This window comes from Ambystoma mexicanum, chromosome 3q (genome assembly GCF_040938575.1).
Source record: "Ambystoma mexicanum isolate Mex_15411 chromosome 3q, UKY_AmexF1_1, whole genome shotgun sequence".
Classification (NCBI taxonomy): Eukaryota; Metazoa; Chordata; class Amphibia; order Caudata; family Ambystomatidae; genus Ambystoma; species Ambystoma mexicanum.
In genome coordinates, this window is record NC_090926.1 from 754274357 (window position 1) to 754297943 (window position 23587).

At 44.3% G+C, this 23587-nt stretch overlaps 1 protein-coding gene across 1 annotated transcript in view; it reads right to left on the reverse strand.

The window, feature by feature from the left end:
* LOC138582946 (E3 ubiquitin-protein ligase TRIM65-like) overlaps positions 1 to 23587 on the reverse strand; it is a 270237-nt gene that overhangs the window by 230689 nt on the left and 15961 nt on the right. Inside the window, exon 3 of the mRNA XM_069654738.1 lies at positions 8375 to 8608. Coding sequence (XP_069510839.1) covers positions 8375 to 8608 — 234 coding nt within the window. The remainder of the gene's footprint in view (positions 1 to 8374; positions 8609 to 23587) is intronic.

The following is a 23587-nucleotide window of genomic DNA, read 5'->3' on the forward strand; positions in this document are numbered from 1 at the left end:
TAATAGCAATGAATAACACAATTTCAGAAGCTATCATTGTGGGTGATCTTAACTTGGACTGCTGGAAGCCCACTGGCAGCACCCAGGATGCCCAGAGATGGAACAACCTCATGCAAGATCGTAATTTTTATATGCTCAATGGTGCTGTCGAAGGAGACATACCTCCTCAACATACGTGGCAGCGTGGGTCTAGCAGAAGTACAATTGATTATATTTATATGAGTGCCCGATTATTCAAGAATGTAATCAAACTGGACATCTGTGACCATCCACATAGTGATCACAGACTGTTGATTGTACATTCCACCTGGAACTCGGAGATATTCAGAGACAAGCCAACCTTGCACGCAGAGGCAACAGTTAATTCTGCAAGAAATCATCTCCGGTGGAACTCTGAGACTTTAATCAATTTTCAAAATAGAGTGGACTACAATGTATTGCACGTTAATACTAAGCAATACTCTGAACTCTTAAAACCATTCATGAAGACCATAACTATCCCTCGGTGTAATCAAATACGACACCCACATACTTTTAATGCAGAGATTCATCGCATTAAAGCAGATTTCAAAATTCTTAAGAAAAAATGAGCAGCATCTCACGATCCACTACATTGGCAGTACCTAAAAACAGCCAAATGTCGTTATAAAAATTATTAAAGAGTGGAAAAGCAGCTCAATTCCAACAGGATAGTGAGACTATGCAAAATGCCATGTCTAAAAAAAACTCTGCCACCATCTGGCAGCTACTGAATGACCATAGATGTTATCTTCAAGGACACACACAAATCAATGGCGTCAAGGAATCAGCTTGGATCTCCCACTTTTCTTCATTGTATGCTAACCCTGTTTTTTCAAAAATTGTATATTCACCTACTTCTGTTTCATCGTGGCACTTACAGATTTCTATAGAAAGCATTCGTGCTATCATTATGCTGGCAAGTTTCTCTAAGGCGATGGGTCCAGATGGGCTTTCGAACTTTATGTTCAAAGCCCACCCAGATGAATGGGCTAATATCCTATATTCCATCTTTGAGGAAATATTGACCTCTCGTGCCGTCCCCCTATCTTGGAAAACTTCCATAATCGCTCCTATTTTCAAAAAGGGGGATCGCAGTGTTCCAGCTAATTATCGGCCAATCGCCTTACTGGATGCGCCAGGAAAAATATTTGCCAAATCGATTCTTTGCCAATTTAATGCCTGGACTTTACAATCTCAGCTTCGAGACCCGCATCAAACAGGATTTGTTGCCGGCATGGGAACCACCATAAATCTGTTTGCCCTTAACTCGGTTAAATCACAATGTCATATGTTTAAACAACAAGTTCTTTTTGCATTTGTGGATCTCAACACTGCTTTCGACTCGGTGAGCCGGGTTCTTCTGCTTACTAAACTTCGAAAAGATAATTGTCCGGTGACATTGTATGATATTATACACTCATTGCACTCTCAAACCTCCATCAGAGTTCGGCTAACTTTAGACGGTTTACTATTCGAGCATATTAGTACCTTCCGGGCTTTACAGCAAGGAGGTCTTTTAGCCTCAGCAATATTCAACTATTTCATTCATGACGTTAGATCTGCCTTGGTAAATGTAATGTCAGATTCTCCAAAACTTAATAATCAACCCATTAAAACACTTATGTATGCAGATGACCTAGTTCTCATTTCAAAAACTCAACTAGGTCTGCACCGCCTATTGGAAGCATTCTACATTTATACTCAAGATAATGAGTTGAAAATCAATATAAGCAAAACTCAAATTGTTGCCTACTCACCTAAGTGTCAAGGCCCACTATCATATGCTTGGACATTTGATCGATCTCCCATACAAATGGTATCCCAGTATACCTATCTTGGAATAGTGTTTGAGGGCCAGTACCATGCAAAAGCCCACATAGCACAATTAGAGGCAAAACTTGCTTCATCAATTTCACAAGCCAGAATTATAATGTTTAAATATGGTAAATTCTCAATAAGGCCTGCACTGCTGCTATGGAACATGAAAACAATTCCGGATCTTTTGTATGGTCTTGAAACCCTAAACACTAATGCAGTCTTTCCGTTTGATAAATGGGAAGCAAAATATTGGCAGTGTATATTACATCTACCGAATTGCGTACCCGCGCCTGGATAAGGTATGAACTGGGTTTGATTTCCATATACGCAATATATCAGTGGCGTTTGTGTGCATTTTTTAGGAAATGCTTGATTTCAACTACCCTAAATGTTTTGTTGAAAACTCTGACAAATTACATATTTACCACCAATCAACCATTTATTAAGCAATGGCTCACAAGAGTCTATCATATGCTAAATGTGGCAGATGTGTCATTAGACCTACGAATACAGAATCCTGATAAAGCTAAATCAAAACTGTTTGAGCTTGATTGGATTACCACCAGAACTTGATGTCTTTCATATCATAATATGGAGATACCCCGAATTCCACTTAAAAAAATACGAACTTTGCCATCCTACTTGATTCGGTGCCCCTCGCTTAGAATCCGCAATGGTATTCTAAGATTACGCTTTAATTTATGGCGTACCAGGGATGTTCAAGCCAAGCGGAAACAAATAGCCATAAATTACAACTTCTGCCGCTTTTGTTTGATGAGAGACGCTTGTGAAACTTTAGAACACATCATTTCAGAATGTTGTGCTTTACGACCTTTACGTGAAATACACTATACAAGGCACTCTAAATACCTATGTCTTACAGACCAGGGTTTGTGTTGGTCATTAATCTTGGGTGCCTGTTACTTACCCTTACAAATTGCAACTGTTAACTTCTTAACATGTCTAAAGTTGGAGATTACCGAAAATCAAACCTGACACTGAATAAGGAACAAAAAGGAAAACATGATTATTTATGTGGTGGATCAATTTTGTTAATTTTTAATAGTAAAAGTTTTCTACTTTTTCTGTGACACTAAGAAACCACAAATAGAAAAAATATGTTCAAATGCATGTGTGGATTTTATTATATATTGGTTATATGTGTATGCATATTTTTGTTTCTTTCATAGTCCTCGTGGTTTTTGTGGAATGTTAGGTAATCGTAATGTAAATGTAAATAATATGTGTATGGTTTTGTATTTAGTATGCACAAATTATTTTTGTAATTGATATTTGAAAGGTTGATTTAATTCAGCTGATACAAATAAAAAAATAAAAATAAATGCTGTATTACACTTTCCTGCACCCAGGACTTTGACAGGCATGTGATATAAACTGGTACAGACCAGAATGTTGAAAATGGACATTGTTGAGGGATGTAGAGCTGTAAGGAGGCGGAAGGTTTGGCAAGGGAGCTTTCAGAGCGATTCGTCATGTGATTCCGAATTGACAATCACCTGAGTTGATGGCAGACTGTTATGTCGAGGTATGAATGGGGTACAAGCCCGTCTTCCCAAAGTGCAGGCTTAATACTCTCAGTTGTAGGCTCTTTGTAGGTTTCATGATTGCCACCCGACAGTGACATATAAAAGGTAGTGTGTTGCAGTTTGTTCCGGTACAGTGAAGATGTTTTTGGTCAACAATGGTGTCAAACCGCTTAGATATTCCTGGTTGGTTTTGGCACTGTAAATGTTTTTAAAAAAGAAAAAGGAGAAAGGGAAGTTCGGGAGCAGTGCATGACTTTGGTATGGTAACTTGCCGATGTTTGGCTATGAAATGGCTGAAGCACCAGTCGGGCCTTGACCCTCTCGCTCGTTTCTGCAGGCCTTCTGCTGTTGCCGGGGAGTTGTGCGTGCTACCGAAGTAGGAGAAAAATGACTGCACTTAACTAGATGCACATTAGATTTTCATTTGTATGCACCAATGCTTTTTGTCAGATGAACTCCTGTCAGACTATGTTTAAAGTACAGCGGAGTGATCTGTTGGCAGACGGAGACTGAGGCAGCTATGCAGGCCTCTGATTTACGAGACAGGCGAGCTGCCTTTGTTGTTAGAATGCAGCGGAGAACCCATGCTCACTCCCTAAGTATCCCCTTTGACACGTTCTTCGCACTGTGCCATGGACCCATGTTCTGGGTGGGCTCTGGTATGCGTCAGGACTAGGACGGTCGGCTTTCAGCTTCCAGGGAGTTCTGAGTTGTGGCTGAGGTGATGTACATAAGCGAGAAGAAAAACACGATCAGCAGGTAGAGACACTAGCTACACCGGGGGACACTAGCTACATTTGCAGGCCAACTGTTTTAGCAACGCGGGACAGTCAATTAGGTAGCAGACGATCTGAAGGTGCCCGGCGAACGCAGCTGGATGCAAAGGGTGAATTGGGTGTTGCAGCATGTGCGGATGCATTACCCCAGCATCAGTCCAGACACTACCCGCATGGCTTTCCGCAAAGGGGGCGGTAGGGGATGGGGTGTACCTCCCACCCCTGTTTATAGCGTTTGAGCGCCAGACAAGATAAGGAGCAGGCCCGGCAGAGAGTGGATGGATAGCTCTGCGTGGCCAGAGATAAGAGGGGCAAGGTCTGTTGAGTATTTCGAGGGGGAACTGCCTGATAAGACCAGGGGATAGGAGCAGCATACACATAGTGCTAGGGTAAGGGTACCTGCGGACATCCTGTGTTAAGGGCAGGGCATCAACATGAATCCAGTGTGAGGGGCAAGGGAGTGCTTTCATAGCGACAAGCAACATCAAGCTCATTGTTCTAGTGAGAGGAAGAACGGTTGTAGATCCCTGTCGGGGGTACAAGTTGCCCCGTTCCCTGCCTCGCGGTCGACGCACTATTGTGTTGTACGACCTGAGCCAAGGTTGGGCACAGCCTGCGGCTCCTCAGAATTTCTGCACGGGGCAAATGGATCTGGCGGAGGCCCGTCCAACATGCTAGGAGGGAGAACAGCAGTTCTATGCAGTGCCGCCTGCTGCAGGGGTATTGTATTACTTTTGGCACTATTGAAACGAAATAGCAACAGGGTTGACAGCAACAGTTCTTTGCAGTGTTCATAAAAAAAAAGTCCTGGCGTCAGCGCGCGTAAATATTCAATTTGGCACTGTTTAAAAGCTAGTGCAAAGGAGGTTGACAGTCAGAGGATGGCCGAATTTCCTGCCGGCGGCGTGTGGGAGCGGTATCAGATGGGTGTCATCTAGCTTAAAAGCGCGTGGAGATATGCGGAATTGTGCATCAGGCGCCATATGAATAACATGATATTGGCCATTGGTGTAATTTTATGCAGGTTACAACGTTTTTACGGTCCCCCAAGGGGAGGGTTGGGACAATGTTTCTGGGCACAGGGATCCTGTCCCCATATCAAGAGGTCATGTTTTCAGCTTAAGTTGCATCAAATGTTACACACCAGAGTTTTCCGCAACAGGTCTAAGGGTGTGTGGCAACTTGCTTGCGCGTTGTGGGGCAGGCTGACGGAAAGGTCAGCTTCCCGAGTGGCAGTTCATTTTCAAACGTTTAACGGCTTTGTAATAAGCTGCATTGCACGAAAGTTAAGGGTTTCTAAGTAGGTTAGCTCTTCCCAAAAGGATACCTTGAGTTACAAGTGCCTAGATTTGCATACATTGTTTTTCAGTACATAAGGTTTGTTGCATAATCTCCTTACCCATCTGCCAAAATCAGTTCTCCTTCTGAGGCGCTGTGGAGCCCAGGGGACAGGGATGTTATTTTTTTGCTGGATAACCATCATAGATGTCCAGTCAAAACGGCCATGATTTGCCCCTTGGCCTCCCCAGCGCCTTGCATACACACATAATAATGGGTCTGGCGTGGTGTGGGGTGAGGAGAGCATACGGACTGGGCTAGGAGTGGGATTAGGGAGGCCAGAGAGTGTGATGGGACCAGGTGGGGGGGGCAGGGACTATGCTGGGAGTAGGATGCAGTGAGAGCCCGCAAGAGTTCATAGACATTTGAACTTACTGTCTATTTGGCAGTTTTGGGGGTGCCCGGTCTGCCCACATTTTGCTCGGGGACAGGGGGAGCAGGCCTAAAAAGTTTCAAGACCGCTGCACTACGGCGAGATCCCGAATTTTAGTGTAGATATCTATGGTATGAAGGCCGTAAGGGCATCTATCTGTAAAATGTGATATTGAGCCCTGATTTAATGTCACTCAGCAGGGGTATTATTCTGTAGGGCACTTGAGGCACTTGCATGGTGGAGGGGGTTCATCATACACATGGCATTGGCTTTGCACGCCCCTCCTGAGCCCCAGTGGTGGGGTGCAGTGTGCCGGGGCTTGTCTTGGTGGAGGGTGTGGCTGGGTGGGCGGGCGGACTTATTGCTATATCCTGGGGTGCTCCAGGGCACCCCAGGTGTGCGGCTGTGATACTGATGGTCCGTAGTCGCCCCTCCGGAAGGGCTCCTTGCACCTGTCGCTGCCACACAATAAAGGGGCACCCTGCAGGCTGATGCCTCCACTTCCAGAAGTCCGGCTGCCCTGTGCCCATCATTATTGCCTGTATCAGCGCAGCACTGGAGAGTATTGCCGCTTCCTGTAGCTAGGTGCCCTGGACCAGCACAGTCCTGTGGGGGAGGGAGGTTGGAGGGGGGCTTGGGCTCCCGGGTCATGGCGAGGGTAGGGGTAACTGGAAGTGCCTGTCAGTGCTCCTGATCCTGGGAGGAGGGGTGGACGTTGCTGTGTGGCACTGCCTGCCATTGAGCCTGTGCGTGTTTTGTCCCAGCAGGGTGTCAGCTGCCGTTGTTCACTCTCCGGTCCAGTTTTCAGGTTACCAGGGTAGGGGAACAATGTTTTATTTTCCTTATATCTTATCTTACTGCTGGTATTAACCTTGCCTTTTATTGCAGATTTTTACTTTAACACTCTGCCCATATGTATACACTTCTACAATCACATCTAGGTTATTCTGATTCGCTCTATCTTGGCCTTGGTCTCCACTACAGTATTTTCAAATTCTCCACCCACCCAACTCTCTCTACAACCAACTCACCCACCTCACCCCACTCTCTACCCCCTCTCATACTTTCTCTCACACACTTTCTTTATTTCTTACCCTCTTGCTCTCAACCTTTCTCACTATTTCCTCTTGCTCATCATCAATGGCACCCTCGCTTAATCATTTCCTGCCTTGCTCTATTCTCCTTCCTTCTCATTCTCTTGTGCACCTGAGTCCCTTATCACATCATCCTTTCAAACTTTGCACCCTGGTACATATAAATGCAAAACTATTGGCATTGCCAATGCTTGCTTTTATTTGCGTTGGCACCATCTCCTGGTGGTGACATGAAGTTCTGCTAATAGTTGCAATCTGTGATCAGCAAGACAAGTTACCTTGAGACCTGATAGTCTGGCACCGATGTAAAGACAGTCCCTTGTAGCAAGATCAATAACAGTTTCCCCACAGAATGTAGGGGAGGGGTTTCAGATTATTTTACCCAAATGATCTCAAACTAACTATCCAGACATGATTTTCCTGTGAAATAGAATTCGTGTGGGGTTAAAGTTAGCTCAAGAGGGCCAAGACTAGCTCAGTTGGGGTCCCGCGAGACCTAAATCTGCACGATCTGTAGAGGGAACGGGGAGGTTCTTTTAATAGATTGCCATGTCCAATCTACGAGGTGATACAGTGTCAATCTAGCCCATGGAGTGCTAGTATCAGACATAAGCTGATCCCACTTTCTGCTCACCTGTGAATGAGTCTTCAGGGACTTGTGGATAGCTGCACTACAGCTTCGTCTCTCCTAATGGAATAGGCTTCAGAGACTTTTGGATAGCTGAACTACAGCTTCGGCTCTCCTAATGGAATAGTCTTCAGGGACTTGTGGATAGCTGCACTACAGCTTCGTCCTCCTAATGGAATAGTCTTCAGGGACTTGTAGATAGCTGCAATACATCTTCGTCTCTCCTAATGGAATAGTCTTCAGGGACTTGTGGATAGCTGCACTACAGCTTCGTCTCTCCTAATGGAATAGTCTTCAGGGACTTGTGGATAGCTGCACTACAGCTTCGTCTCTCCTAATGGAATAGTATTCAGGGACTTGTGGATAGCTGCACTACAGCTTCGTCTCTCCTAATGGAATAGTCTTCAGGGACTTGTGGATAGCTGCACTACAGCTTCGTCTCTCCTAATGGAATAGTCTTCAGGGACTTGTGGATAGCTGCACTACAGCTTCGTCTCTGCTAATGGGATAGTCTTCAGGGACTTGTGGATAGCTGCACTAGAGCTTCGTCTCTCTCCTAATGGGATAGTCTTCAGGGACTTGTAGATAGCTGCACTACAGCTTTGTCTCTCTTAATGGAATAGTCTTCTGGGACTTGTGGATAGCTGCACTACAACAGCTTTTGGGAATTATATGTTACAGATCACAGTCATATGACTGAATCACAAAAGGAACATTCAGGACCGCCCTCAATGCCACAGGGCACACCTCATCTTGTATACCCAGTGAAGACAGAATACCTGCAGAAAGGCCACATCATTTGGGTTGCGGAGGAGTTGCTCTGCTTGCTGCTGGTGCTGCAGCAGGGCATCTCTGCGGCTCTGCAGCTGCACCAGGTTGGACTGTGCTTGCTCCAGCGCCTTCTGCGTCACCCCTTGGATGGTTTCCTCGGACAGGACCTGGCATTCCTCCAGTGTCCGGCGGAGCTCAGCAAAGCGCTTGGAAATCCCATCAATGAATTTGGTTGAGTTTTCCTGAACAACCAGAAATGGGGACATTTTTAATAATCTGTACATCTTAAGGTAATGTACCTATATATTACAAAGCAGCAAAACAGAGGGGCAACTTTCATGACACAGGCTGCAAGTGTATCCCAACTTATACTAGACCAATCCATCATCCGTTTCAATGGCTTGTATAAGGTTTTAGAAAATAATACATACTTATTTTTACAAAGGAGTAAAAGCAGAAGCAGCTTCAATGACATGTATACAGTTTCCTAAAGTAATGGACAAATACAATAAAAAGGAAAAGGAGGGCAGCAAGTTCAATACGTTGTACAGAGTGCATTCTAATGTATAGCAGCCGCTCACTTCAGTGATCATAGTATATCTTAGTGTATAGAACGCAGAGCACAGCAGCAGATTCAAACCTGGTATTCTCATGTACAGCATACATGTATTTCAAATGATTAGAGCAAGAAACAGGTTGCATGCCAGTGCAACCCAACAGTATGGTATGTGAAGATGATTAATGCACATGGCTGCAACACAGAAAATATTCGAAATGGTTACACGTTGGCATATTTCTGGGACTTGAGAGTTACAATGCTTCAAGCAGCCATACAGATAAGGTGTATATCGGCCACTTTTACTGCCACAAAATAGGCAAATACTCCCGAAAAATAAAAAAAAAGAGAGTACAAACTCATATGATCCTGTGCTCCTGCTTTCACCCACACAGCTCCACAAATATGTTTGGACCAGCAGTGTACGTAGTACCACAGGAAGACATTGCTATTATTACTGCCTGACTGGAAGAAGTAAACATGTATCTTTTTAATAATGATTACAAAAACAGTTGTGTTTCCGAGTTAAAACATATTTGTACTTGCTTATAAAATACTCTGATTGGGATTTTTTTTGGTTTGTTGATCTTGTCATCAATATTGCTTATCGATGGATCTTGTATCTCTTTTGGTGTCGAGGCCTGGTGGATGGGGGTTGAGTCTTTGCCCAGATCAATGAGATTTGCCTCTATTGGTGTACCTGAGGTTGCCTTATTTGAGTTAGACTCGCGGTTTGTCTTTTTATTTGGATTTCGTCCGTGGATGGTGTCTTTTGTTGGTTCGATTCTAGCCGGGTTCTGCAGTGATTTCTGCAGATTAATAGATGTCACCATAGCGATTAGGGCTTCAGTATGTTGGGTTTTGTCAGACCTGTTGTTTCTGGCTATGTAGAATAAACGGGCTTGCTACATTTTACTCGCTTCTGCTTCCTTCTCTAGGTGGTCCTGAATTTCTAACATGAATGATTCCATAAATATTTGTTTTGAATGTATTAGAGCCAGTAGTTTTGCTTGATCTTTAATTGGATTCTTTTAGGTACCTTCACAACGGAACAGAATCACGTAGGAAACAGGGGCATATGCATGCTACTCAATTGCATTTGAATAGTCACATATTTTGGGTGCTGGTCTGAAAAGGTGATTAAGTATGATCTAAAATTGCCTGCCATCACTAGCATTTACAGGGGAGTAGGAGGTGAATCACACCGATGTAATTAGTACACCTAGGTATACAGTTATGGGCACTGCATGGGGGCTAGGCATGCTCCACATTATGAACAAACAAGCATGGACTGAAGCATGCTTAGGGCATCAATCACAAATTAAATATATTTGTAAATGTGGCTTATCTCACATTATGAATGTTCTCATAAGATTGAAACTCATTGTATACTTTTTCTTGTTTCTGCTTTCCCCATCTTTGTATTGTTTGTCTGGTTTTCCATGTTTTTTTTAATCAAACCTTTCACTGCACCAAGTCACTATTATGTGTTACATGTGGGAATAATGAACAAATATCAATTAATGATATCTTCTTTGAAATTTGTGTTTACGTTTTTTTGCGGTCTAAAATGGCATGACATTTTGGGCTGTTTATGATTCATAATCATGGGGATTCATATTTGACTTTTATATAATGTGTTGGGTGCACTGTGACTGCTTTTTTATGGTTTGCTGTGGGGAATTACTGTTTCCATGAATTATTTGTAATTTCGCTTTTTGGTTAAAAAGATGTTATTATTTAAAGAGGCCCAGCCTTGGAAAGGACCCGACCCACGCTACCAGGAGGGCCGCACATATGACTAATTTATGTGTATCAAATAAAATAGCTCTCAAGGAACTTAACAATGGACTTTGATTAGCATGTTTAGGTTTTCATATAGTATAAAGTGGAGTGAAATTGTGTATGTCAGTCAGAGCACTTTCCATGCAAACTCTGGTTCTTTTTCTACTTTCTTGTACATGATCTCAGGTGATTTAGGGGTTGTTTGTGCCATTTGTTTGTCCATTATTTTCTCATCCACTGCATTACGTGCTGTATTCAAAATAGGAGTGGGGTTATGTAGCTCTTGTATCGGTGTACTAAAGAGGTTGTGGGGGGGGGGGCCTCCGTGAAGCTCTGGTTTTGTTTCATTGTTCCATTTGCTCGTTTCTGTGTTTTTGGAATATAAATATGTTGGATATGGTTTTGGTGCGTTGTCTCGTCCGTGAACCCATTTGGGATTATATTTTCGTCTCCGTCGCATGGACGGCTTCCATATTCCTTTGGCAGCTCAGTGAAGTTTCTAAGAGCTTCCTTTTCAAAAGGCTTGGCTATGTAATCCTGGGTCAAAGGCAGTTGCCCACAGTCCCCAGTGGTACAGTACTCGTCGGAAGCAGTAGAGTCGTTGGTTTTCAGCCGAAGATGTCCGGTAGCAGAAGATATTTCGTAACTTCTGTGTGAAGTGGATGCTTCCGGATACCTGAAAAGGATCTAGGCAGCTGGGTCAAAGGCTAAAGCCTACAGTCCCCAGTGCCGTTGGTGGTAGTGGGGGAGAGTATCAGAGTTGTGATCTTGTCGTTCTTATTGCTGTAAAGCTTTGATCAAAGGCCGCTGGCCCGCAGTCTCCAGGTTTGTTTGTCTGCTAGCCGCTTCAGGCTGTAGTTTATTTTGTCGAGTTTGTTTTTCAAAAGTAGGTCTACTGTCGTTGCTTCAGAGGTACTTAGTACTGCCGGGGTGGAGTTGGAAACTGGTCCGGGCTTCTTAGGGAGGGAAGTTTTCTGTAAGTTTGGGATGCTTTCTGCCGGTTCACTTGAGATTAATTGGGAGGAGTCCTTTGGTACCGCTGCTCAGAGAGGTCAACCGTGAGAGCGAAAAGGGTTTGTTTAAGAGGGGAAGGGGGCGGGAACAGGGAGGGAAACTGTTCAGGTTGTCGCCGGGACGAGATAGTATCAATTTGGCATCGCTCTGCTGGGTCTTTGTTCTTGCGACCAAGAGGTGATCGCGAGCGTGGTATAACAGCATTGTTTTCCCTCACCTATATCGACGTTCCGTCGTTGGTCGCGGTCGCAGCCGACAGTGTTTAGAGATTTAAGTTTTGGAAAGGAGAGCTGGTTTTGCGGGTCCCAAAGTGGTTTGTGGCACACTCGCGCACGTGCAGGGACTGCAGCGACTGCAATCACATACGTCCACACTCTGTGGAATGAATGGGTATTTGTATCTGCAGGAGCTCTGCCTCCAGGTTTCAGGAAACAGCAAGCAGGGAAAAAAAGACTGTGGGGACTGCAGCGACTGCAATCACACTCGTCCACACTTCGCCCCAGAAGCCCCAATCCGACAGGAGGAGGAGGTGAAGACAGTAATTAAATCCCTGAAATCCCGAGCCAAAGGCCCAGATGGTTTCTCCCCCAAATTCTATAAGCTTTTTAGTGGTCATCTGCTTGCTCCCCTAACGTCCCTCTTTAACTCGTTTCGAGAAGTGGGAGGCGTAACCCCCTCTATGCAAAGCTCCTCCATGATACTAGTGGTGAAGTCCGGCAAGGACCCTAAAGAGTTTGCCTCTTATAGGCCAATCTCTCTTTTGAATATTGATGCCAACATCTATTCAAAAGTGTTGGCGAACCGCCTAGCCCCGCTCCTTCCGTGATTGATCAATGCTGACCAAACGTGTTTCATTCAGGGAAGGAAAACGGGACACAACATCAGGCGTGCGGTGAACCTAATTGAATCCACCACTAAGAGCAACTGGAAACTGGCCCTCCTAGCTTTGGATGCAACAAAAGTGTTCGATAAGGTGGACTGGTCTTTCATGCACTTGACACTGGAGGCATTCGCCTTTGGTCCCCAATTTAGGAAATCGATTGCCACCAATTATTTCTCCCCGATACCTCACTCCAGGTTAACCGGGAATGCTCACCTCCAATCCCCCTTACATGTGGTACATGTCAGGGGTGCCCCCTTATCCCCTTCTGTTTGCCCTCATTATGGAGACCCTGGCCCAGGCATGTAAAAATGACACAATTCAGGGGCCAGAGGATGGTTGCTCCCCCCATAAGGTATCGTTATACGCCAACAACGTACCCTTGTCCATTACCAACGTCAGATCCTCCATGCAGGTGGCCCTATGGGAACTCCGAGCCTTTGGTCAGGTACCTGGATTTTACATACATTTTGGGAAATCAGTTGTGCTAGTGGTGGGGTTATCACCTCAGGATATCGGTTCCCTCCCAGCTATTTGCCCTATCCGCTGGGATACCACTTCCATTGCATACTTAGGGGTTCAGCTTACAGTGTCCCCGAAAGACCTCTATGGGGCCAACTTCCCCCTTCCCCTTTTTAACACTTTGGAACAGGACCTGGAAAGGTGGGCGGGGCAAGAGATTTTGTTGATGGGACGGATCACGGCAGTCAAAATGAATCTCCTCCCTCGGTTATTATATTGCTGTACATCCATCCCAGTGGCGGTCCCGAAACCCATATTAGAAAGGCTCCTACGTAAACGCCTGGGCTTCATATGGCGGGGTAAAAAATCTAGAATCCCCAAGAGGGTGATGATGGGGGTGGGGGATCCGGGATGGGGGGATCCCAATCTACTGAAGTATGCAGAGGCAGCCCAGCTTTCCCATTTATCTACATGGACTGCTGATACTCCTGCACCTAGGTGGATGGAAATTGAGCAATCCAAAAGCTCCCTTCCCCTCCGATTCCTACCTTTCATTTCTCATACGATGCGTAAGCAATGTCTGCACCTACTCTTATCGACAAAAACTATTCTAAAGGTATGGGACAAGGTATTAAGAAGGGAAAAGATCACTAGGGGTATGGGCCCACTCTCTCCGATCTTTGGTAACCCCGCCTTCACTCTGGGCATGCATCCAAGGGCATTTAGGTGATGGAAAGAGGGGGCTGACTCACTCAGGGACAACTGTTTGTGGAAGGCCAACCATGCTCATTTGAAGACTGTAAGAGGTTATTCCACCTCTCGGATTTAGACGTTGAGGCCACTTGAACTAACCATCTGGGAGCACCTAGACAAGGGTGGGATTTCAAAACCATACAGACTTCTGAGGGAGGCTCTGCTAACCCCATGCCGCCCAGACTACATGACCCAATGGGAAGCAGATTTAGGACACCAATTGGAAGATGTGGGAAAACTCCACCAATTTCAAACAATCTGGTCACCACTGCTGGACTATGATCTTAACTTCCCGACCCTGACATTCAAACCACGTCTGGTGATACTCTATTTGGGCCCAGGAGCGAGAACGGATGAGGGGTGCGGACTGGTCTGCATAACATATATAGGAGCCCAGGGGGGTAAAACGCGGCGTTCATAATCTCCTCAATATATGAGTGGGAACCAAAGGACTCGGAATGTTAATTGTACTGTATAAATTCAGAAGTTGTTGTCTTGTCAATTGCAAATGTCATTGCTCCAACCGTGAAATTAAGAAAAATAATTTTCCTGCCCCTACCTGCATGGCAAAAAACCTCAGGGTCATCTTCGACTCTACACTCTCCACTCTCCTCCTCTCCTCACATCTCTGACATCTCTAAGAAGTCACACTACCAGCTGCACCTCCTCAGAGGTATTCTTCCTTTCCTCTCCTTCCCCCAGAAGCTCACGGTCTCCAGAGCTCTGGTTCTCTCTAGGCTGGATTATTCCAACAGCCTCTTTCTAAATCTGCCTGCTTCTACTCTCCACCCTCTGCAACTTATCCAGAACAGGACTGCAAGACTTGTCCTTGGCCTCAAGCCCAGGGATCGTATCTCTCCAGGACTGAAATCTCTGCACTGTGTCCCAGTGGCTGCGAAGATTAAGTTCAAAACCCTGTGCATCGTCCACAAGGCCTTCTGGGGCCTGGGGCCTCAATACCTTCAACTCTCTCTCGCTAAATACCTTCCTTCTCAAGCTCTTCGCTCATCTACCTCAAATTCCCTCAGGGTCAGCCGCTTCTCCAAGCAACGTGTTGGTGGTAGATCGCTTTCTTCCAGAGGGAGGCCCCAGCCGAACAGCCTCCCTGCAACTAGAGGAGAATCATCTTCGGTTCTGGAAGGACCTCAAAACCTTTCGCTTTGCTTCTGCTTTTTCTCCGCCTCTTCCCTTGCTGACCTCCTGGCTGACACTGAAATTTTACTGGTTCCTGGTCACCCTCTGGTCTCGGGCCCAGGCCCCTCCCCCCCGCAAGTCGCACCCTACACTGCCTTCCTGGCAACCCCCGCACTTGGGGGACCCTTTTCTGTATCCCTACAGTCCCATTACCAGCACTTGACACCTGATGTCTCCATTTACCCTTGCACTTGCCACCTGCTGGCCGTACTTTTACTTGTTTATTTTGTTTTTCTTCTTATCCCATGTACTGCACAGTCCTCTCCCCCTCCCCCTGCACTTCTCCTCCCTCCCCTTCCCATGAACTTGCGTGATCTGAATGACACCTGGCCTAGTAGGATCGTTGTCTGTCCTCCCTTTGTTCCCCTCCCTTGTCTCGTCGCGCCTTGAAAACACTTGTGTATAGGCACGTTATAAATGCCATATCATATCATAAACAAAAAAAAGGTGAAATGACAGGGAATAACACCACACAATATGACCGCACAAGAGGTGGCATCACAGGCACTTACTTACCTGTGGGGGACACACTGTCTAGGCCTTGTTTTGTAATGACTCTCTGCTTCCTACGAAAACGAAAAGGTGATGCATTGAAGGTTGTATGTGAATCATAACCAATCACATTGCTCTGGACAACATTCCCTGTGATAACTACTTTGGAATTTCTGCGCCAATAGAGAAATAAACCAGACATTTGCAAACAAGTCTTAGTCCTGCCACCAATGGAAACAGTGTAGTCAGAGCTGAAAGATCATATCCCCTCTGCACGGGAAAACAAGCAATGGCAAGCATGTTACAGACCTGTTGGGCATAATCAGTGAGAAGCTTGATTCCCTAAGTACATGCTCTCATCTCCCCACCTACAGATTACATCAAATTGAAAACGAAATGCTTGCTTTGTCTGGGGACCGGCAGCTTCTGCCTGATGTCCCACGCCCCCAGCAGGGATTCCTGCACCTTCATGGCTGCAGTTAGAGGCCTATGCAGTCCCCTCCTCGCCCGCCTGTTACAGAAGGAGAAGGGTGAGCAGAAGTCATGCTGCAGCCTCATTGAAGAATTATCATCACAACATTGCGAATAAGCTGCTCCCTGCACAGAAATTATTTGGTCCTACGGTGAGCTTTCATATCTACATGAAAGCTTGTTGCTACTACTGCTAGTAAGGGCCTGGGGGCTGTGTTGGGTTGGAAGAAGAAGTCAGACAGATTAAGGACATTATGAATTCTATTTAATGAAATGATATGAAAAGGCTTAACTTTCCCTTTTGCTAAAGGTATCACTCTGACTATCTGAAGAAATTAAGGGTGTCTGTCGTCAGGAAGTCCCAAAGTAAAAATGTCCTCAGTCCAAACCTAACTCTACCTGACCCTACCACTAATTTAACCAACTTAAATTCAGCCAAGAGAAGGCCTTTCTTCTACAGGGTTTCTCATAGTTTCTGATAGTCTATGTATGGAAATCTCTCTCTCTTACACTTGTGTTTCTTCATACAATCTTCTTTGGTAAGCTCTGGATATGAACACATGAGCTGTTGTAAAGCATTTCTGGGCTTGGCGCTCTTTTTAAGGCTATGCTGCTTACAGCTTGTTTTGAGATAGGTCTCTCATACTCTTGTCTTAACTTGTGACCATTTCACAGTCTCTCAATTCATCCTTAGCTGCTTTGAATGGGAATTGATCTCCTTTTAGATTCCCCCACTCCTGGGTTCACTCTTTATTACTCTTTCTTCTATTCTGGTTCTCTTGATAGTCTTATACCATATTCCACAGAAGCTGTGCTTGGGCATTACTTTATCCACTCTTTGTCGCTTTGTTCATAAGTCCGTTCTGCTTCATCCCAAGCTAATTGTCTCCAGTCCCTCTTTATTCTCTTCAAAGGGCTGTTACTGGCTTTATGAGCCTTTCACATTGGCAATCAAACAACTTCATCCCTCGTCTTTATGACTGGTACGAGTTGCACTCTTCATCCGCTCTTGCCCTGGCAGCCTGCCGCTTTTTCTGTTCTCCCCGGTACCTTCGTCTGCATTGGGGAACGTTGCAGGGCTCGGCTCACGCTCGGGTATGCTTCCCCGTTGTCGGTTTTCCCGTTCTGGATTCTCTGCGGCGTCTCCTTCTCAGCTTCCCCTCAGGCTGCAGCCATCTATGGATATGGGTGTGAGGGAGCTTCTCGCACTCCCAGCGGTGATGGTCTCTGCGTCCTTCAGCGGGTGTCTCGCCCACCACGAGGCGTTTGTGACCACGCCCCAACCTGCTCCTGGATTCTTCTCTTACTCAAGCAGCATCCCTGTTGCCGTGTTCGCCAGCCTCTCGGTGTCTCACGGTGGCGTTCCACACTGATTCTAAAGTTGCTGATGTGAGAAACCTGAAAGTGTCTCATCCGCTAGTCCCTCGGGATCTGTCATCCAGGTGGCCAAGACACGGCCATTGCTTTTGGATCCATTTCCTGGGGGTGGACCAGTGCAGGAAGATCACCCGGGTGAGGGGTCTTCGGGGAGTCAAAGTGGGACACTATATGGCGAGACACGGTATCCCCTTCCCTCTAACACCTTTACCTTTTCAACTTGTATATGCAATGTTTGTGTGAACTACTGGAAAGCGTCAGTGCTTTTTTTTACAAACTACGCCGACGATACCCAGCTGGTGGTAGAGCTGGAGGGCGATTATCTTAACGACAGCGGCAAAATCTCAACACTGTACAACATCATAGAAAATTGGATGAAGGGCAATTGGATATGCTTCAACAGTAAAAAGACGGAGTTGATTATCTTCAGTACCCGTAAAGCCCGAGCTAAACTAGGGCTGGACTATGAGTCCTTTTACACCAAGGACACATGCAAACAAATGTCAGAGCAGGTTAAAACCCTCGGAATGATCATGGAGGCATCTTTGGGAGCATAGGTGCAGGTTTATTACCTACACAAGAATAATTCCTACTATCTCTGCCTACTTAGATCCATCCATCTGTTCCTGAGCGAGAAGAATACTGCAACAATCGCTAGGGCAACCATTTTGTCTCGACTGGACTATGGAAACTCTCTTATGCTCGGGCCACCAAGAACTGCATAGAGACATGACAGATCATGGAAAATAATGCTGTATGTATTATCGAAAGGTATGAAGAAAAGAGATCACATTTCCATGGAAAGGAAAGCACTGCATTGGCTTAAGATCAAAGATAGGATACAGTTCAAAATCTTGACATTAGTGCACAGGTGCTTATATGGCACTGTGCCGGCATATCTCAAAAAAAGATGTCACGATATATCCCGAATTGTTCTCTGAGATCAGATGCTCAAGGCAGGATCACAGTGCCTCCCCACAGCCGAGCAACAGTCTCAGGCAGAGCCTTCCCTGTTCTGGCAGCAACGCATTGCAACAACCTAACCTTAACTCTCCGACTTGAACCAAGTTACAAGGCCTTTAGAAAAAACCTCAACACATACTTATTTAAATAGAATATCCCGGATTGCCAGTCAGCTTAGGTTAGAGCTTTAATAGTCCTGTTTGTTACTTATATGTTCTATGTTACGCGCCCCGATGCCTGCAGGCTTTCGGCACTCTACAAGTATATAAATATATAAATAAAATAAATACCCCATCCTACCAAGTACGATACTAAGGAACTCAATCCCTCCCTTTCCCAACACGAACATTTCCTCAGGGACAGCTCACTACAAGAAAAAACGGACTAACACCCGAGCCGAATACCTGACATGTCCCAATACAATGGTCAAGCAGGGTCAGGCAATTACTGCTGACCATTACACGCACCTGACTTCCCTTACACTTCCCCACACAAATAAAAGTCGGAGCACGAAAGCACACATTGAGCAAGGTAAAGCACAAAAGGAAGCAGCAGTCCCAAGATCGCAGTTTAATACAAGGCAAAAGACAGCAAAACCGAAGAGGATAGCAAGGAGGGAAGTGCCCTTGACCTTTTCAACCAAAGACTGTTACTTTCATAAACCTTCGAGAATAGGAAACTTAAGACCAGGAATCAAGGCTGAAGAATTCTTCATTGTGTGTCAGAGGTACCCGGGGCTCTTGCGTCGATAGTCAAGGCATGGAGAATCGTTTGCCGCTGTGGTACTGGCCTGGGCTCCTAAAACAAAGCAGCGCCAGTGAAGTCAGCACAGCCGGTAAGTTGGGGAGACTAATACCAGACTGGTAATGGCAACATTGTATAGTGAACACTGAAGAGAACAGTGTATGAAGCGTATGTGGCAAGCAACGCAAACACAATTAAACAGCAGATGAGTGATTGAACTTTGAAGCCAAGATACAATACCGTAGACAGAGTGGTCAGGTATTCATTTGAAAGTCTCTGTTAGGTATTCAGCAGAAAGGTGTTAAATGTTGAGTGATAAAGAATTGTGAAATCGAAGTGGTCCTGCAACGGGTCAAGCAATACCCTGTGCACATTTGAAAGTCTTCGATAGTTGAACTGTGAAAAACTATATGAAGTTGGTCCGAGTCCAGCGGAAGGAGATCAGATGAACGCTTTTGGTTGAAGCAAGTTTGTGCAATGTTATATTGGAAACTGGAATTAGTCTGAGCCCAGCGGAGGGAGACCAATTGAACATTGTGTTAAAAGGGATCTGAGCCCGACTGAGGGGGATCCAAGATCTGAGCCTGACTGAGGGGTACCCGGGGTGAACCGTTAGTCACCCGAGAAAGAATATCCTACGAGAAATTGGATGCATAAATAATTTATGAACGTTTTGTTGAGAGGATCAGAGCCCGGCTGAGGGGGATCCGAGGTGAACAGTGAATTGCCTAAGAAATGTAGTTCTTGTGAAAATATGAAAGAGGAAAAAATCCTATTGTTTGTTTGTCACATGAGGCCCTCTGAATGAAGAGACTTTGAAAGGCAAAGAGACTTGGGCACGGTAGGCCCTGATGCTAATGATTGAACTGTATCCCTGTGCTAGAGAAGTCAGAGACTGTGCTAAGCTCGAGTGTACTGCCTTGTCCCGTGCTGAAAACGTGAGGCCAACGGCCTGAACATCCGGACATATTATTTTGTGATCTTTCTTTTTCGTAACATTGTTTCCCACACTATTTGTATTTAGAGGTAAGGATTGGCAATAGGTGTATTAGTATAGGCCCTTTTATTTTGACAAGACACTGCTAGGACTATGTTATTATTTGATGGTCATAGCTTGCTCCCATCTATAGATTTAGAATTAGATAGGTGTTTAAGACTTTTTGGAACTTCAATAAACACCCTTGAACACGGTCACTTGTGTCCGTCCTACTGTTGATACCATGCCTTCCTTACACTGGCTACGCGGCTTGGCTCTGCTCTGCCCCTCCAAGGCGTGATAACATCAGAGGGCTTCCCCTGCGTATCATACTCTCTCTTTGTCCACTTGTCTCAGTTAAATATATGTCTAAGCTCAGTATCATACTTGTGTGCAGTCTGAGAAGGCTAACGTTGGAAGATGTTGCAGGCTAGGAGATCCAAGAGATGGCGAGTAAACTGGGCCGATCTTCAACCTATACAAGTGAGAAAGCTCTCAAATGTTCCTCTGTGTAGTTCCGTCTGATCATATTGATTCATAAAGTTGATGAAAGGTGATCATACGGCCATGGAAGACTACATTTGTTATAGGCTACTGCAGCCATTGTTACTACTGCCCACACGCTATGCACCTATGTGATTAAATGCAGGGAGTCCGGGGACTTCCACCTTGTTGCTCTGGTCAATTTAGCAATTGCTAAAAGATATGTTATTTTTTTACCCATGGGTGAGTATCCTGGTTTTGACCAGAATCGACTAGTAGAATTAAGAGAGGATCTTTAGTAAAGTTATGTTATGTTGTTTTATGCCGTGCACTGCTAGCACCCACGCAGTCTCCAGGAGCTCTTGGTAATTCTGGTAATGTTTTTAATCTTACACAAAAGTTGATCCCTGTATATCTGTATATTTCGGCATTACCACCGTATGACATATCTAAATAGATGTAATGGGTGGCAAATATTGTCTCAGAAGTATCATAAACGCATTCTCAGTCACTTAGGAGCTCACACCGGAGGTGGAAGCCCACGTCCATATGCGTTACCATTATTCCATTGTGCTTTCAATATGTAGGTCTTTTTCGCATTGTTGCATGTAAGTGGAATTTTGATATTTTCAAGGACTTTATAGAGGCGAGTGACCACCTTGAAGTGGAGTGCCACTCAAATAAGGAAGCAACATGGGTCAGCTATCAACAGGCTCCCATACATGGAGGGATTGGAAATCTTGTGTCTTATTTGTAAGTATTGTTATCTTTTATTTTCTCCAAGACTAAAACTAGTCTTACAATCTCAAAAATGTAAGGGGATATGGGGGAGGGGCATTATGAAATAGTTGTCCCAGAATTGTTAAAACTCCTTCTTGCCTTTTGGAGAAACGTGGTACAGTCCCAGAGGAAAATCCAGATTCCCAAAAACTGGGGTTAGTGGGGATGGGTATATACATATTTTGAACGTCCTCAGTATGGCTCCCCATCTGCAGAAAGCATATCTGACAACATCACTAGACGACATAAACATGTTGCAAGAATTATAAGATAGTGAGCTGATTTTATTTGAAGTAACTGGAGTGTTTACTTGTTCTTCTCAAGCCAAAGTTTCCGCTTGATGCTGACATGGCACCAATCAATGCAGCCCCGAAGCTGGGATGCTATAATATATCTATTAAAGTCGAGGAGCGGGAGACCATCCTGAGAAATTGGACTCATTACTTTTTTCAAGATTATAGGGTGTTTGTGGGAGCATATAAAATTAAAGACTTTATTTTGCATGTCTCCCAAAATTAATCAGTAACTTAATGGGCAAAGCTTGTACTATATATAGGGCGTGGGGCAGTAAATTCATTTTCATGATAGCCATTCTACCAAACAAGGACAACGTTAATGCAGGCAATTTTCTCAAATACTCAAATAAATCTTTCAGAATGGATGTGAATACTGTTTGAGGTGAGAGTTGTGCCCAAATATCTGATGGTTTTCTTTTCCCAGGAAAGGGGGAGGGTTTGGAAGAGATTTCTTAAAATTCTGATGTGTTTATGAAATGCTAACTGCATAAGACTTCTCTGAAGATTAATTTTAAATCCATATGGCCTGCCAAAATATTATTTCTTGGAGTAGTGAGATTGGTTTATGAAACTTAATGAGAATGTTATCTGCAAATAGTTTCAACTTAGTGACTTGTTTTTCCAATGGAGAAATCTGTGAAATGCCTATTTGCTCTAATTTGCTGTAGCATTAATGATAAATATGAATAAAATAAGAATACAAATGGTGAGAGCGGGCATGCTGGTCTTGTTCCCCTGCGCAAGGTAATAGTGTCAGAGAATGTTCCATTCATCTTAATAGTGCGGAGAAGGGGTTTGGAAATTAGCTAAAATTAGTTTGGTTACCCGGGGAGCAAATCGGAATTTAAGAAACACTACATTTTAAAAAGGTCAAATCAACACAGTTGAATGCTTTTTTCTGCATCTAGGGAAAGCAATATCAATGATTTATTAAATGTTTGGTCATGATTGATGACTCCTATCACTGCACAGAGTATCAAATGTCTGTCAGGCCCATATGAACCCTGTTTGATCCCAATAAATAGGTTTTGTGATGATGGGTTCTAAACTGTTTGCTATTTTTCTTAGAAAACACGTTTGCATCTTTATTCAACAGTGTATTTGGCCTATATGATTCATATAGAGGGGAGTCTTCCCTAGGTATAACCAACTGGGTAACAGAGGACTGATTCATGGATGGCGTGACTATGCCAGATACAGAGACAATATTGAAATATTTCAGATGAGGCATCAGTTAGATTTAGCATTTGTGAAATGGGGATTTGCTATTTGGGAGCTACTTAATAACTGCATTTCCTCTTCCGATATGTGGCTGCCGAGTGATTCTTTATCCCAATCTGTAACCGAGGGAATGGAGATCTGGAATAAAGGAAGTTTTGTTGAAGTTGTATGGGTGAGGATAGCTACGTCTACCAGCCTAAAAGTGTTTAACTGTGAGAAATCAATCATAAGATTTTACTACGCTGGTACAGGACACCTGACAAACCTCATAAGATGTATTCGTAAATGACCTCATTATTGGAGAGGATGTGGGCAAGAGGGCGGAAGATTTATGGCCTCATTCAAAGTACGATGGTGCAGGAAAGAATTGCGGCAGTGCAGTGGTGGCTATCTGTGAACTTGTCATTCTATGCAAGATTTATTTCAGGATACGAAGTCCATCTAACATTAAACATTAAATACAATTTTTAATACAGACACAGACCGAGAAGAGAAAAACAATTCTAAAGTGGTGTAAAAACAATTTCCTATTCATTTCTTTTGTGTTATAGTTAACATCAAATGTCTCACACATAGAAATAAGAGAAATCCTAAATGTCATCACATCACATTGTTTAAAAAACACTCAACATTTCATTTAATTAAAATATACAAAATAAAAATCACAAACATTCCTATATAAAAAAAATGGAAACGAAACAATCTCCATGAGAACCCTATTTCAAACAAAATCATACCCACCTTAGTAGTTAAAATGCATAGTCTAACTGAATT